The 17,373-nt window shown below is 39.8% G+C and overlaps 1 protein-coding gene across 1 annotated transcript; it reads left to right on the top strand.

Moving 5' to 3' along the window:
* The first annotated feature begins 601 nt into the window (after positions 1-601).
* Positions 602-15,587, top strand: cav1 (caveolin 1). Its single transcript, XM_084734269.1, has 3 exons — positions 602-968; positions 1,946-2,113; positions 13,447-15,587. The coding sequence occupies exons 1-3, from the start codon at positions 933-935 to the stop codon at positions 13,786-13,788; spliced, it is 546 nt and encodes a 181-aa protein (XP_084590395.1). The 5' UTR covers positions 602-932; the 3' UTR covers positions 13,789-15,587.
* The last annotated feature ends 1,786 nt before the right edge of the window (positions 15,588-17,373 follow it).

Genomic DNA, 17,373 nt, shown 5'->3' with positions numbered 1-17,373 from the left:
AATTGTGTGAAAACAACCTATAATTGAGTGTCAGCTGGTTAATTTTAGTGCTACTCCCATCAGACACACCCCAGAAGCTGCTCCAATCATTTCCACTGGCTGAAAACAGCTGAGTGTGCCAGCAAGTGTCCCTCCAAGGTGAGCTGATACAAGAATGTAAACAAACCAGAGTGACCAGCCTGGCTTTTCAAGCTTTTAAGGCTGAGAACAACAGCTGGAGTGTTAATTCACCAGATTTTGGGTTCACCAAAGCTGTAAATATGGATTTAAACTTATTTTCTTTGTGTTGATGAAGCAAGTGATGACAGGTAGGGTTCTTTATTTGCTCAAATAGCTGAATGATTACTGAAAACTCCTTTAATTTTCTTGTTTACACAATTCTTTCTTATTTGTAGTATATTTTCTTGCTCTCTTCTGTATCTCTTCACCTCGTACTCTCTTCTACAAACACACATGTTCCATAACCACTGGAATTGGTCCCCCCTTAGGCTAAGGTATGGCAAATATCCACACCTTGCCATTCCCAATTAACGCCCACATCTCCCTGAACAAAAAGCTTATTATACCCTGCCTTGATCCCCAAATAAAGTAATTCCACGCCGGTTACAACACCCCTTTAGCTTGAGATCACGTCAGTTTCTCCTCCTGCCGGGCAGGTTACACGGTGGCTCCCCTGTCTCCGCTCACAGGTGACTCCCGGGCTGCGAAGACGCGCGCTACGGGATCCGAGGAAATACCACCGGAGGTTTCCCCCTGCAGCTCTGGCATTTAATTCGAGTCACGTCCACGCAAAGGGCAGGAATTAGCTCACCATATAGGTCCCCGAGAGGAGCCCCGGTCCTCTCAGTTTGTCTCCACGCCTCCCACTCGGCTTCCTATATTGTCTTCTTGTCTGTTTTCATCGCGCTAATCTTTTCAAACTTGAGGACAGCATGACAGGAGGACTGAGGGACGGCGAAACAGAGGAGGTACAGTATGGCTCTCATGTTCAGCTGGCGCTGTTTGTGGTCTGTTTTTTAGCTGACAGGGAGTTTTCTACATAGAGTAACTGATTATTCTCGTTGGTAATTTGCACTCATGAAAGAAATTTGGATGTTTTTCCAACTCCAGAGCGCTATGTGCAAGTCGTTATCATTTTTTTCTGGCACTTAGTCATGAACGTTTCTCCCACACACGCTGAGGGAATGTCAAGGACCACTGAGTATGCATTAGTATGTGGGTGTGAGATTTCTACCTGCTAAAGCCTTTATTACAAACAGAACCGCCGATTATTGCTTTTACGCATCATAGTTTTACATGTTTTCGTGCGTAAAAGCGCAAAGGACAGCGACGCCACAACCGTATTCACCTATAAAACATGCTCATGCTTAAATGAAGCCCTGTGGTTGTGAGTATAAAGGAGAATTTGCTTGAAATACTCCTTGTCGGCACCAAAGGGATCTTTACGCACAGTTTTTAAGTGATGGACACGGAAGTCAAACGTGTTTTTACATTCTTTACTTAAAAGTGTCCATAATTTGAAAAGTAACATTATAAATATAGTTGATGAGCCCTGTTTCTTCAAGAATATCTTAAATATGTATGTATGATGTATAATATATGATAATAGAAAAACCTAAGGGACAGTTATTTAAATGGTTGGAATGTGCGCTTTTACGCATTTCCTAAAACTGATGCCATGCTCACAGATCCATGTTGAATCAACTTTGCTTCAGGTCAGGGTATTAGGTTTCTGTCGCGGTGGTGAGGACCCCTTGCGGCTGGATGGAGGGGTGTGGTGCTTCACTTTCTATTCATTTAAACCCATCCCTGTTTGTGGGGCAGGCTGGTAATTCGCAGCTCCAGTCTCTCTCCCTCTCAGCGCGCTGACTGCACACTCTCCCTCCTCCTCCTCCTCGTCTTCACTCTCTTCTCTTCTTTCTCTGCCTCCTCCGGGTCCTGACAGGAGTTTGTGCATTCGCCGTTCATCCGAAAACAAGGGAACATATACAAACCTAACAACAAAGACATGGACAACGAAAGTCTGAACGAGAAGACGATGGAGGATGTCCACACCAAGGAGATCGACCTGGTCAACCGGGACCCGAAGCGCATAAACGACGATGTTGTCAAGGTGAGTCAAACCTAGAGGGCTGGTAACTTTGGAGATTTTTCATTCAGGTTTTCTCTTTATTTGCTTGGCCACTTAAACCACAATTTCACTGGAATACCTTTTGCAGACTTGGCACTTTGATCCTGCTCAGTGGAGCCGACTGACAATTACTGTAAATTTAGATAAACTGTGGGAAAGTGTGCAGAAGTGTATGAGCTGTCAAACTGGTGCAGATGTGCGCGTCAGGGGCGCACAGCAGCTCTTTTGCGCGCTGTGGCTCCAGCAGTGTTCCCCCTCAGTGACTTTCCCCTATTAGGAAGAAGCTTTGCTGAGGTATTAACGCTCATCGAGGCGATACAATGCCACGCTATCCACTTGTGTAAATATCTGCGCGTCCGCACAAGCCGCGGACTTGAAATCTTGAACATCCCTGCTCCAACAGAGGAAACATTACGAATTTCCTGTTGTTGGAACATACGTTTCCCACAGTCCTTGTTGCACACGCCTTGCTGTTGGGAAAGTAGAATTCTTTCCATGCAAGCCTGACCGCGTAAATAGTGAGCGTTTATTTTGTTTAAAGGAGTGAGGAGGGACAGAGGTTGTAGCAGCAGAGGAGTGGCGCGCTGGAAGCCACCTGACGCGTTTGCTGCAGGGTAGCAGCAGCTGCCTGAGCCCGGCCGTCCTCCTCTCCAGCTGGGGCAGAGGGGTCAAACGGCTCGCTGCGTGAGACAGCAGGGGTCAGCTCTTTGAAATGCCTGAACTCTGCCTTGTTAAAACAGGGAAACACCCAAGGAGCTGGTTAGACTGAGGGGATATCCCTCACCACTCCCAGTCTCTCCTCCCTGCTTTCCTCCCGTTCTAGTCCCCCCCCATCCCCATAGCTGCGTCAGAGGAGCAAATACCCATGTGTTGCTTTTTATTGGCTGCCGTCTGCTTCCAAATGATAACCAACAGTGTGATTTAATTGATCTTTTGTAGTAGTAATCCTAGTATATGGCTGCAACTAACAACGATTTTCATTGTCGATTAATCTGTTGATTATTTTCTCGATTAATCAACAAGTTGTCTGGTCTATAATATGTCAGAAAATGGTGAAAAGTTACTCAAACCAATTAATCTATTGTCAGTACAGTTGCCAATTAATTCAATAATCGATTCATTATTATTTCAGCTCAATGGTAGTAATAAAATTCTCCTGAATGAGACATGCTGTTTTGATCCAAAATGCCAAAGTTAATGCATAAACAGAGTCAGTATACATTGAAATAGTGATGTAGATACATATGTGACATAAAATAATGAGCTTTTAATGACACTTAAAGTGAGAAATGTTCAGAATGAGAAGAAAAGCACATGTGAGATTCATATTTCATATATGTGATGTGTGAGTTTTCATCACATGTAAAATGTTATTTTGTCACATGTTAAACATCTGCAAATCACATGTTCTTATGATGTGAATTTATCACATGTGACTCTGAATTGTCTGAAAATGTGTCAATATGTAACCTTTTTCCATGGGACATGCAGCTTCACATGTGAGCAGTATGGGAAATGTGTTTCACATGTGATGAATGAAATGAATTTGCAAGATTTGGTGTATTGGAGTATGAAAAAAAGTGCTAAACAGAGCATGTCTTATGACCAGCGGACATAAGCTTTATCCTTCCTCCAGTTCTGCCACATGAACAGTTTCACCAAAGTGAGCTCTTCTCTGTGAAAAGAAGCAAAGACATTTTCATTTCAACTTGTTAAAGTCTTTGGGGGCGCTCTATAAAAAAATGAACTACAATCTCTACTTTTCCTGGTTTCTGCATTTCTTCCACCACTCTCTACTTTCTCCCCCTCCCAACTCTCCTCCACTGTGACAGTGAGTCAGACTCTCCTTCCAGGCTCAGAATAGACTGCAGCTCTGTGATTGTCCCGCCCCTCTCCAATCAACTCAACAGACTGGTGAAATTATCTGAAATCACATGTGCGTACACTGTAAAAAAAACTAAAACTGTTGTGAGGAACTGAGACCAGCATTGGAAAGTAAATAAATGCATTCACTGAAGTATACTGTACATAAGAACAATTTTGAGTATTTGAATACTATATTACGTTATACATCTACTCCAAAGGCAGAATTTATTTGACAGCTGCAGTTATGCGTAACTGATTAAAATTTTTGTCTTTACTTAAGTGGCTGACACTTGTTTGCAGTGTAGTAAACGTAGGCTATTGAAAGTGAAAGCCATGTCAAGTTATGTCCGAGGGTCGCGCAAAATGCTTCTGAGGGCTGCCACTGGACCAGGGGCCACACTTTGAGACACTATGATTTAAATGCTCTGATCATAGTGCATCATGAATGATAACCCAATGTTATCAGTGATAAAATATAAAACTGGAAGGGGTCATCCTGCTCTCAACTCAGCTCACACTTCAACCTTTGATACATCTTTCCGAAGATATTTTGACATAAAATTTTGAATGCAGCCACAATACGTCATACCACAATACCACAATATGTCATCAGAGACCAAGGAAACATGTTGAGTTGAAATACTGACCTCTACGCTACAGCTTATTATGGGCCGGAATAACTGTTTTGTTTGTTTGTTTGTTTGTTTGTTTGTTTGTTTGTTTTTTGCCCATTTCATGTTAATTAGAGTTCAAATTCATGTTGAATCTTCGCCACATGAGTAAGTGTTTATGAGTCATAAGAAATCATTAGCAATCTTGAAAAAAGAGTAGATGTTTATAACAGTTAAAGTGAGCAAAATGTTATTGGAGTCTGGCCAGCAAAGTGGCAGGCAGTCATTTAACACAGAGAGTGTGTCTTTTCAGGGCAGTTGGCTTTTTTCAGGATAGCGGACTTAATATAACATTAAAAGAAAGTGACAGTTATAGCTTACAGTTTAGGATCCACCGTCACTTGCTATTGTCAGTTTACGATGTTGCATGTGTCTTGTGTTCCTGCACTGTTCCTGCAGCCTGCTGGACCGTATAAATGGTGGGGGGAAACATCTAAGTTGGACCATAGATTGAATGTAAAATAGGATTTAAATCTATTTAATATACAGTGTATGGCTCCGACTCGCTCTTTGGACGGCAATGCTCATTTTTACAAGTGCAATTGCTAAATAGAGTATTTTTACATTGTGCTATTATTCTCTTCTTAAACACTTTGCACAGACTTAAACTCCAGCAATATTTCAAGGATCCTCTAACTCCTGAAGAGAAATGCTAAATATTTTCTATCGTGAGGATCCCAAAGATGCTCTCTTCCTCCCACTGGATGTCAGACTAAACTCTTATGAGCCTGTAGTTTTTACAGTGTGCTCTGTATACAGCGGCTCTGAGGTGCTTTGAGGTCATTGAAACAGTTCTGCCAAGTGGAAGCGTGTGTTTGGTGCACCCCAATGAAAAGCACAGGCAGGGAATCCCTTCCAGCAAGCCTCATTCTGCAATCCACCGTGACCACACACACCCCACATACAGCACTCACACGTAAATGTGTGTACTGTGCATGCAGACATGCTGTACGTAGTGTACATGCACGCACACTCACTGCATTCTTGTAATCAAAGGACTACACGTTGTTCTCCTGTAGCTGCTGCAGCTGGCCTCAATCACCTGGCCACATCAAACAAGTTCCATTACTGTCATGCATGTGGAGTTTGCCCAGTGAAGAGAGTTTTAGCCTCTGGAGAGTTTGTGGGTCTTTATATAGCAGAGAGGAGGGCTCAGCAGAGTAAAAATGCCCCCACTGGAGACAATTTTTGAGAGGGAGTTGTGAGAAGTTTGAACTCCAGCAGCAGATCCAAAGTCCTGCAGGTCAAATCGAAAGGAATGAAACACTCCCTCTGGGACTGCAAAGCCTCTGATTGGTTGGCTCTCTACCAAATGTTACCAGCTCACTCTGGGAAGTTTATCTGAACATCAGAGATGGATTTTTTATTGTTTTGTTAAAAATCACAGACCTCCAGTTTCTGTGCTTTTATCACAACTAAATGATTACAGGCTCCTGTGACGCGAAACTCGGTGCAGTGGGATTTGTTTTCTTCCAAATGTCATGCAAATATAACAAAACTGTGGATATGTCACAAAAATATATGCAAAAGAGGAACTGCAACACGAAAAAGCTTCAAAGAAAGATTTTTTTTGTGGCAGACTTATTCAAACTTAATTAGATATTTGGCAAGTGAGAATTAGAATATATATTTACAGGAGGATTCAACTGAAGTTGTTTTTGTAACATGGAAATACATTGGAATCTGCAGAATGCATAGATGAAAAATTCAGCTAAGGGTTCAATTAATTAATTAATTTGTCTTAATGGTCCAGTATGTAAGATTCCTGGTCATTTAATAACGGGCTATAATAGATATGGAACATAATATTCATCATAAGTTTGTTTTCATTAGTATATCACCACCTGAAAAAAGTATTTTTTATCTACAAAACACACACATCCTCTTCCACAGACATCACTTTAGCACACCACCAAGTTTCTACAGTTGTCCAGAACAGAGAATCCAGACACTAGCTCTAGATCTGGCACTCCTGGGTGTTTGCAATCTGCAAGTTCACCTCTAGATGCCTCTAAATCCTACACACTGGTCCCTTAGTATGAGTTATATTAACCTAAAATCCATGTAAAGCATTAACAAATGAAATGAAACAAACTAGGTTAGAACAGTCGTCTCATCACTTGCACTACTAATGCAAAATGCTGATGCACTGTAACTTATATAATGTTAGGGGACGTATGGCAAAACTCATTTTTTTGATGAGTGAAATGAGCCTGATGCCAATCATCCTAATCTCTCTCCTGAAGCAAACCAAACATTTCCCCTGTCTACCAAAACCCTCAAACCAACAAAAGAGTCCATTAATGTTGCTGTACACTGACCTTCTCCTCCAGAGGCCCACTTTGTCTATTCAAGCATAGTTGACAGCCTGAAGATAGAGCTCTGGAAATAGCACATCGCCTTATTTACTCAATAATACAGTTGCCTTGGCGACTGGTCACATGCTGACCCTGAGACTCCATTGTTTCATATCAACCCTCTGATTGGATGGCAGAGGTTCATGCTTTGACCAAGAAACTTTGGCTGCTGCCGTAAAAGTACACAAAGTTGTCATGTTGAGAGCTGCGTTATATATATACATATACATATATACATATATATATATATATATATATATATATATATATATATATATATATATATATATATGTATATGTATATGTATAAAATTCATTCAATCATTATTGAATGTCTTTTTTCAATAACTGAGGAATTAGAAACTCTTCGTCTTCTGTGACCTTCTTCTTCAAAAACATCCTTACACTGTAAAAAGTGTAAAAAGTGTGCTTTAGTGATGGCAGTCAACTTTTGTGGAGTGTAACAACTTAAAATTACACAATACATTATTACAGTATTTCAGTAAAAGCCTGTCACTTGTCACATGTTTTTCTTAGTATTGTGCATCTGATGTCATGACACCCACGTTTTTTCCAGGTTTTCCCTCCTGCAGTAGGGACACCATTTTCTCTTGGTGACTTTGAAATGCATCCAATGCAAGACAAAATTATATTTTGTGATCAAAAGAATGTAATATGTCAGATATAAAATGGTCCACCTGAATTGGTTAAAATGTGTTTTTGTAAGCTCACTGATCCACACCAGCTATTGTCAAGTCGGGCTAAGATGAAGTCAGGCTAATGTTTGCATCCATCCATTCATCCATACATTCATTTATTCATTCATAAAATTACACACTAAGGTTACTGTAAATAAATTTGAACTTTAAATTTAACTGTTGATTTGAAACATTTGACTTAAAGCAATTGTGTTCATCTAACTGGTTAACTTTTTGAAAAACTTAATCCATTTGTGCATTGCCACCTTAAGTTGGGCTTTATTTTTTGTTTTATATTTTAATTTAACACGAACAATTCTCTTTTTTTTCCAGTGTATTTTGATCAAAAATTCTTGGTGGTGACAATTTTCTGTCATATTTTTTCAAACAGTAGATACCTGTTTCTTTTGGAGAAAAAATCTTCACGCAACATTGAATTTAATAAAGATTTCTGTTTGATATTCGTCCCTTTCTTCCCAAAATCCAAATTAAAAGTAGTAAAATAAAATTTAAGTAGCAAGAAATCAAACTCTTTCTGACACTGTTAAATCTGAGGAGTTTTTTCTATACAACATATTAAAATGCCAAACCTCAGGTAACGAGGATGATTTTGTCATAATGTTGCGTACAGAGCAGTATTTAGAAAACTAAAACCGTGGAAAGAGAAAAACAGCTTCTCTATATAAAGTCTAAACTCTCTACCGTCCTGCTGTGGTTGTGTTTGTGCCTCTCTGCAGAAGGCCCTCATTTATTCTCAATCAAAGTTCTGGAAACTGGAGCAGAGTGGGTCCACTTTAAAATTTGTAGCTGTGGAAAAATTAAATGGACGCCGCGCTGGTTTTGTGGCTGCAGTCAGATTTATATTATAAGGCTGCACTGAGCTTCGGCAGTTGGTGCCGTGTGAGAGGCTTTATGTTGCCGCTTGGAGCAGAAGAATTGGACCTACAGGCTGCTGTTTCAAAGCATAAAAAGTAACACTGTTTGCATATTTAAAGATCTCTGTTCCAAAATATCACATCCAGGATTGGGAAAACATGGCATTTGTTCTTACATAATGAATAACAGCATGAAGTCAAAGCCTAAGAATGTTTTATAGTCTGCATTCACTATATTTTAAAGATTTTGAATAATGAACTTCATTGTTTGATTTAAGTTTTCTAGAGTATTCTAGATTCTAGTCTCTACCCTTGCAGTTTTCTTCATGTAGTTTCATTGTGTCAGATTTAAGGAGCTCTATCAGCAGAATGTGGCAGGAATTCAATATAATGTGTTTTCATTAGTGTATAATCAGTTGAAAATAAGATTTTTTTTATATCTGCAGAGGCAGTGGGTCCTCTTTCACAGATACCACCGTGTTGCACAGCTATGTTTTTATAACAGCCCAGAATGGACAAACCAAACACTGGCTCTAGAGAGGGCTTTTCACTAGATTCGCAGCAACCGTAATTTCTCCTACACAGGGGAGGGTGAGGTGAACAGTACTTAGTTTGTTGCAATCTGCAACATCACCAGTTGATGGTACTAAATCCTACATAGTGCTCCATTAATGGAAAAACGTTACCTTTTGCATAATGCGCTTATTCGCTTCCTTGCCATGTTAGGTCATAAGATTGTTATCTCTTTCATATCTGTATGTTAGACATCAAACAGAGCCAAGCTAGCTGTCTTCCCTTGTTTCCAGTCTTTATGCTACTGTAAGCTAAGCTAACTGGCTGCTGGATCCTACTTCCCATAACCAAAATGTGCCCTTTTCACAATACACATTTTTTTACTGATTAAGCAATTTAGGCACACTATGTTAATTAGTTAAAAAACATCATACAATGCAAGTATACAAGTGCAACGTAAGAACAAGAGAAACAGGAGAATTCATAGCACTGTTTATTACTAAAAAAGAAAGCCATTTCCCCAACGCTTATAGCATGGGACATAAAACATGGGAACATTTTATAAAATTTATCATTTGGGATCCAATGATGAGTCTAACTCTAAATTAAACAAAGCTTTGTCAGTATAGGGGAACTAACGAGTAAATAACTTTGTCATCAGCATAATGGTAAATAGAGCTGTTGTTAATCAAAGAGGCCAGGTCATTTATATATAATGTGAACAGGATGGGACCTAACATTTATCCCTGAGGCACCCCGTTTGTAACGTCGAGGAAACCAGACTGATGACAGTTAGCAACAGTAAGATAACCATGAAACCAGTTACAGACATAATAGTATAATCCACTGTGTCAAATGCTTTAGATAAATCAGTGATTAGGACGATACAGCACTCCTGATCCAGAGAACAATCATACCATTTACTTCCCTGCATGTTGCTGTGCTGTGCTGTGCAAGAATGCAAATAAATGTTTTTGCATTTGCATTTTGATAAATATCTCTATTCAACATGGATATAAAAATAGTAATAATAGTAATAGTAATAATAATAATTACAAAATAGAATTTGATTCCATTTTCCTATTGGTGTCAAATTTATCTGGAAAATAAGTGCATCAGTTAACAGATCAAGTTCTTTTCCATAGCTCTAAAATGGTAAGAGTGAAATGTGCTGTGATACCAACAGTCAACTTGTGTAAGTGGGCATCACGTTCTCCAAACAATGGATAGTATCTCACTTAGGAATGAAACACTTCACTTTTCCATTTCACTGTCAGTGTGACACTGGATAATATCTAAGTGACTTATTGATATTGAAGCCATTAGAGCTCAGTAGCTGGACTGTTCTGTTAGACGAGACAGTCTCCAAGTAACTGTAAGATAAATATTGACTCTGTGCTCAGAAGCCTGTGCAGAGGATGAGAGACAGGGGGAGAGTGCACATTGTGTTTACAGTGTACCGGTTGACACTTTTCCCTCCCTTCCTTAGGTCAGGTCACGGACACTTGCAGGGATTATCTCATTTAGTGGCCTGATGGACTTGCTTACAGTAAAAAGAAGTTCTTGTTCACCTTAATGGAAGGTGGAGGAGGGGAACTACAAATCACTCGTCAATCAAACACTGTGGGTGGTACAGACACGTCTTCCTCTTTGGATTTTCTGTTGATGAACTTTACTTCAAGTTCAAGTCCTGCAAGAAACCACAATCTTAAATGCTTCGAATTGGTCTTTACTACCCCTGATGAAAATTGCTAAGCATTGTCAGTTCTGTTTGTCAGTATTTGCTGATAGAGGAATATTGGTAAACAAGCTATTCTTTTCTAGACATACATAGAATATCAGTGAATGGCAACATGCAATCATTCAGAAATATGTACATAAAATACATTCTTTGAAACAGTTGTGTTTTTATTTCAGTTGTAATCAATTGCATTGACAGGTACTCTCTTAGTAGTTAATAAAGGGGCTAACTAGAACCATAAAGAGTTCTTTGGCTCGTCCCCATAGGAGAACTTTTGGTTCCTGGTAGAGTATTTATGATTGTTTTACTTGGAACTACTTTCAGAGTGTTTTACCTAGAAGCCAACATGAAGAGTTATACCTAGAACCATCTGTGCAAGGTTTCCTATGAGCCCCCTATGAGAGGTTCCAAAGGAGAACCCCTTAATGGTGTAGTGGTTCCACACAGAACCCTGTCTAGAGTTTCTATCCAGCAAATGGTTCTGGGTAGGACTAGAAAACAACTAAAAATACTAAAAATTTGAGTGGCAGTTTGAGACCCTGAACACTGAGATTCTGCAGGTAGTCTGTTGTTTTTCTAATCGTGGTGACCATCAGTGGTCACGCTAACTGTATAGTTTTCTCTCTGTTTATTCCACAAAAACCAGAAATGTGAAACACATCACTTCCTGTGCACCACAGAATTTTTCCTAATAAAGACGCACCGCACACGCAGTGTTTATAACTGCCGACGTAAAAGCTTCTAGGAACTAGATTTAGCCAGATAATTATTTAGATATCAAACAGTGACGTTGTGTCTTTAAACCACCAAGCAGACCAAGTCGTGACAATGTTTTATTGGCTACATCTGGTCCGTCTGTGACCATCCTTCAACTTAAAAATAGCTGAAGTTTAGATTGTACATTTTAGTCCAATTTATCCTCAGGGGGACTTCTGTTCTATCTATCTATCTAGACAAAAATCTCCTCATTGTTTTTCAGCAAGCGGATGCCAGAGATAGTGTGAGTGTGTGCAGAGAGTGATCAGTGTTTTGGGCGGGGCTGTTTGTTGGTGGTTAGACTGCGTACCAGTCACTGCGAGGGAAGAAGCTAATGTTGTCAGGATTCCCAGCCTCCATCTTAGGAAGCTGACATATTACCTAACAATCAGGGAGATTTATGTGGAAATAACAAGTTCAGACTATAAAGTTTGTGTGATGGTTTCATTAGCACCATATCAGAGCTCTTGTGAAATACTGTTGGCGGTCGATGAAGGTATTTGACAAGTCATAATGAGTCTAATGTGAATGTGTCTCTGTACGCTGACTGGACAGTACAAGTCACTTTTAGTGTGTGATGGCTGCTGATGGTCTGACAAATCCAGTTGTATGACCTTTAAATCGTTGAAAGGATGTGTTTTTCCCAGTGTTTTGCTTATGGTGCTGAAACCAAAGTCATATATTTCCACATCGAATCCCCAAAGGTAAATACTTGGCACAGATCTACACAGACCTGCAGGACAAATTTGACTAACCTCAATTTCACCAATTTATTGGTTACCTTCATCAGAGCATCAAGGAAAATGGAAGCCGTGTCAAGTCACATGGTTATTCAGTTACTAAGGTCCCATATACATCTTTTCTTAACATGACCACATGACAATGACTACAATTTCACTTGTTGTTGGTCATTGACATCACATTGTTAAAAAAAAAACATTGTGTGGGTTTTTCCTCCATGCTCTAATGAAGACCACTGGGCTGAAACCTTTGTGCCCAGAAAAAGTTGATGAGATGAGTCAACTTTGTCCTGAAGATCTGTGTGTGCACGCTACTTATCTGAACAACATAAATTCCCGCTCTTAATTTATTAATTTATTAAATCATGGGTGTGTCTCTCACTGGTCCATTTAATTTGTTTGGTTCTTTGTCCCAAAAAGGTCCCATTTATAAAGTGGTTATAGGTTGTAACTAATGGCTTTATTAATATTTAACAGATTGATTACTAATACTGTATAAATACACAAAAGACCATTGATGTTGTAAAGAATCCTTTTGGTTGGTTTTATCATTTCTATTGAATAATTAATAATGCCACTAGTCTTTACTGTTCAATTCAACTCTATATCTCTTTCCTGGTAAATGAAATGACATTGTTAGTATGATGCTCCGAGGTCAGTCAAGTCCTGCTAAAGTTATGTGGAAAGATTATTTACAACTACATACTGATGAAGACATGGTGGTTAAATCTTTTGTATAAATTATGTTTATTGTGATTATGCAATTTACTGTGTTTAGTACAACGATATGGTTTCAACATGTTGTGAAATGTATAATGTAATGTGTAATTATGTGCACTGTAAGTAGAGGCAGATGTTGGTTATACAATATATTTTCATATGGATCACTGGTTGCTGCCAGGGTAACAACTAAAACGGATCTAAATAAATAATAAATAAGTGGTTCCCAAACTGGGAGGCAGACCCTGCAGAAGAGGGGCATCCCAGAAAAAGTTTGGTAAAGACTGCAATAAACAGTTTTACTTTAGATTTGACTGCAGATCTGGCAGCTGCCTTTTTGCCAGCATTTTCTCACTCGTCCTCTTCCTCCCTCTTCAGGTAGACTTTGAGGACGTGATCGCCGAGCCTGCAGGGACCTACAGCTTCGACGGTGTGTGGAAAGCCAGCTTCACCACCTTCACCGTCACCAAGTACTGGTGCTACCGACTGCTGACAGCACTGGTCGGCATTCCTTTGGCGCTGATCTGGGGAATCTTCTTCGCCATCCTGTCCTTCATACACATCTGGGCCGTGGTGCCATGCGTCAAGAGCTACCTGATCGAGATCCACTGTGTCAGCCGTGTCTACTCCATCTGTGTGCACACCTTCTGCGACCCGCTCTTCGAGGCCATGGGCAAGTGCCTCAGCAGCATCCGAATCCGCATGACCAAGGAGGTCTAGCGTCCGCAAAGAGGAGGAGGAGGATTAAACGGAAAGAGGGGAGGGAGCATGGGAGGGCAAGAGCCACCACAAATGGAGGGAAGAAAAAATAGACCTCTGGAAAAACGAGAGGTGAGACTTTTCCAGAGCTGGGCAGAGGTTGTTTTGGAAGTGAAGGGGCGTGGTCACATGGCACCTGACCCCGCCTTGTTCCATCAGCTGTTTTTTCCCTCCAGTGTTGGTGTAACCAAATGGGTGGGCACAGGAAATCAAAGGGTCATTCTCCGGGGTTTATGTTGTCGTTTTGTTTGTGTTCTCTAGTTTTTTTTTTTTTAATTACTCTCTTAACTTCAAGCAATCCAGCTCCATATCTGTTTTCTGTTTTTGCCACATGATGTAAATTCCTTCCATTCTTCCCATTTCTGTGGAGCGCTTATCACTTTGATTGATTCATGTGAAGAGGGGATGTCAGGGCGTATCACTGTCTTCTCTCGCGCTTATTTGTGTTTGTTTTTTGGAGCCGTTGTGCAAAGCGGGATGGTGGGATGGTGGAGGGAGGGGGGTGGGATGGGTCAAAGCAGAGAGAAAGAGTGAGCTCTGCCAATTTCTATCTGACTCAGCAAAAACAAAACAAGCACACGGGCCAAACAGCACAGCAACACTCCTCTCTCTGCGCCCCCGTGACCTCCCACCCCCCCAAAAACAAATCCCCACCCCTCCACCCGCTCTTCACCGGCTTTCCAGCAGTCTGACACACTGAACCTGCCCTTGTTCCTGCATGCACCTGCGTCGCCTTGCCAGCAACTCGCCGTCCGCCACCGCCACGCCCGCCACACAGCCTTATTCGATGCAGGAATGATCTGCGTCTCAGCTCACTCGCTCTGTGCATCAGCGTCTTACTCCACCTTCGTCATCATTATCCTCACGCGTGTGTGACAGAGAATGTTTGCATTTGAATTTTGATTTTATTTTTAAAACTCCAATGTGGGTTTTCTGACCAATTTAGTTTTTTTCAGTGAAGCTCAACGCTTTTAAATGCACACCACATTAGTTCCACAGTGAATGCTTTTTCTACACTATGAATATGAAGAACTTTGAGGGGTTAACTTCAATACTGTTGTTTTAATATCCTCTGTGTATTGTATGGGTGCAGACTTTACAGGCTGTATGGCCTCAATCCAGTGCACTAATCTATGGGTAAGTATTGTTAGTGAGCAGCACATGAGGATCTCCTTCCTGGTTTGCAAAGGTAGTAGAATACTAGCAGTTACTTTTGCACAATCTGCCCTTAGATTGTGTAGTTACAAGCTTGTGTGGAGATTTTTCTTACACACTGTGGTACTTACACAGGTTAATGCATTGGAATTGGACAATGTGAGGTGGAATGTGTGATTTTTAGATGCATTTTTATTTGTTATCCGGTCATAATTTTGCAGCCTACCCCTGTTTTGTCCTTCTTTTGTGTCTAAATTTCCCCTAATTAGTTTCTTCTGCTGCCCTGCTTCTTGACTGTGGACACGATGCTGTCAAGCATCAAACTGATGCCTCCCACCCCACAGAGGGGTGAAGGGAGAGATGGTTAGGTGGGGTTTCTGGGGCGGGGTGGGGAGGGTTATGTTTTATTGAGACATTAAGCTCGCTTTGACTCCGTCACCTTCAGTCTACCTGCTGTCTTCTCACAGGGATGGTAATATCATAGCACCTGTTCTTTGAATTGAGTGTTTTTAAGCTCTAAAGGTGATATTTTTATAAGAAAATATTTTTTCCTTCCTTGCTTTTACTGTACAATATCACGCTGTGCACATTAAAATTTAATATAATCCAGTGGTCATTTGTTTGCTTTTCTATCAACAGTATCTTTACCAGGATGTATAAAGTGCATGGAGTCACAGGAGTGCTATAAAAAAGAGAAAATCTGTAAAAGAGTGAGAAAATAAATGTGCAAATATAAAGCGGCATCAATAAAAGTTGTGGCTATATAAAGAGAAAGAAATAAAAGAATAAATAAGTAAATGAAAATATGAAAAGATTTGAGAAATATGTAAGAGAATGAATAAATGTGGAAATATAAATAGGAAAAGAATAAGGAAAAATAAAGGGATAAATTTAATGATGTGAAAAATAAATATCAAATAACAGAAAGACTAATAATAATAATTTACATGCAAAATAATAAAATATATATTTTGAAAAATGTATAAACAGAAATAAATGACAAATACAAATTTAAATGAACTTGCGTATTATTCTTTTATATTTTGCTATGTGTCCTAATTTCTGCATCTATTTGTTTTATATTTTATATTTTTATTTCCACATACTTTCCTTTTCTTTTAGATATTTCTCCTTTTTATGGCAATCCTATGTTTCCATAAAAGTGATCACTAGCATGTGCCTCTCCACAAATGTCACATATTAACAGTAGATTTCTTGTTCTTTTTGCTTGTGATATTGAGTCATAGCAAATCTAATTGTGTAACGATTCACAGTAGATACTCTGTGACTGGTTTCATTCATCTGTGCAGCAGGAAGCAGCCAGCTGAAGCTACTTGTGGAAAATATACATAAGAATGAAGCTGGAGCGAGAGCAGCTGAAAAATAATTTCCAGCAGCAGTGCCCTCTGTAGTATTTGTATCTGAGCGTGTGTCAGCAAGGTCTCATGCCTGCAGTGCTGCTCGCAGGCTTTTTTTTTCCAAGCCTGGCACAACATTTCCATGGTTACTAGAGAAACAAATAAAAGTGTTGGCTAATGCTCATGAGACTGGAGTCGAGTCTCTTGACTGTATTCAAGTTAATTTACACCAAAAGCAGGCGCATAATTATGCAGCCTGAGGCAAGTCTGGACGCTCACTGTAAACTGTATTGTTCAACAGCAACATGTTGACAATGAAGTCAAGTCAACCAAACAGAGCTTCATTGTTTTAATCTTATGAGGGTGATTTTCAGGATACAATGGACACAATAGAATGCTGCCTCCAGGTTTTTGTTTCAATTTATGGAGCAAAAACTGCTAGCACACTCTTAAAAATAAGGGTTGTAAAATAGTTCTTCCTGAAGGGCTGAGGCTCTACCCAGAACCATTTGCTTCAGAAGAACCTTTTTTTTTTGAAAAAAGTGTTCTTGATAAGAAGATGGGGTCCATGAAGAATCATTTTCATCCAACAAACCCCAAATGAAAGAAAGAGCTCTTCAGGGATTGTTGAAATCCTTGAAGAACTCTTTCATCAAGGGTATGTCAAAGGTTCTCAGTAGCATAATTAAATATATTAACCATTAGCCTTTCATAGATGTTTTTAGGTATAACTCTTTAAGTATAGTTCTAGGCAGAACTCTTTGAAAGGGTTCCAGGACGAACCTTTATAAAAGGTTCTATAAGGAAACAAAAAGGGTTCTCATATGGGGACAAGTTCTGAGCCAGCCACTCAAGTTCTTCTACAGTAAACTGGGAAGATCATGTCTTTATGGATCTCTCTTTGAGCACCGTCTTCTCCAAAGTGTTGCTTGTGGAAACTTCAAAGCATATTGTCTAAAATATTGTTGTAATTTAAACATGATAATTTACCTTCAGTGGGACTGAAGGGCCAAAAACATGAAAATCGTCAAAT

This window comes from Lutjanus erythropterus, chromosome 13 (assembly GCF_056507025.1).
Source record: "Lutjanus erythropterus isolate fLutEry1 chromosome 13, fLutEry1.hap2, whole genome shotgun sequence".
NCBI lineage: Eukaryota > Metazoa > Chordata > Actinopteri > Lutjaniformes > Lutjanidae > Lutjanus > Lutjanus erythropterus.
This window is presented reverse-complemented; position numbering and strand designations above follow the sequence as displayed.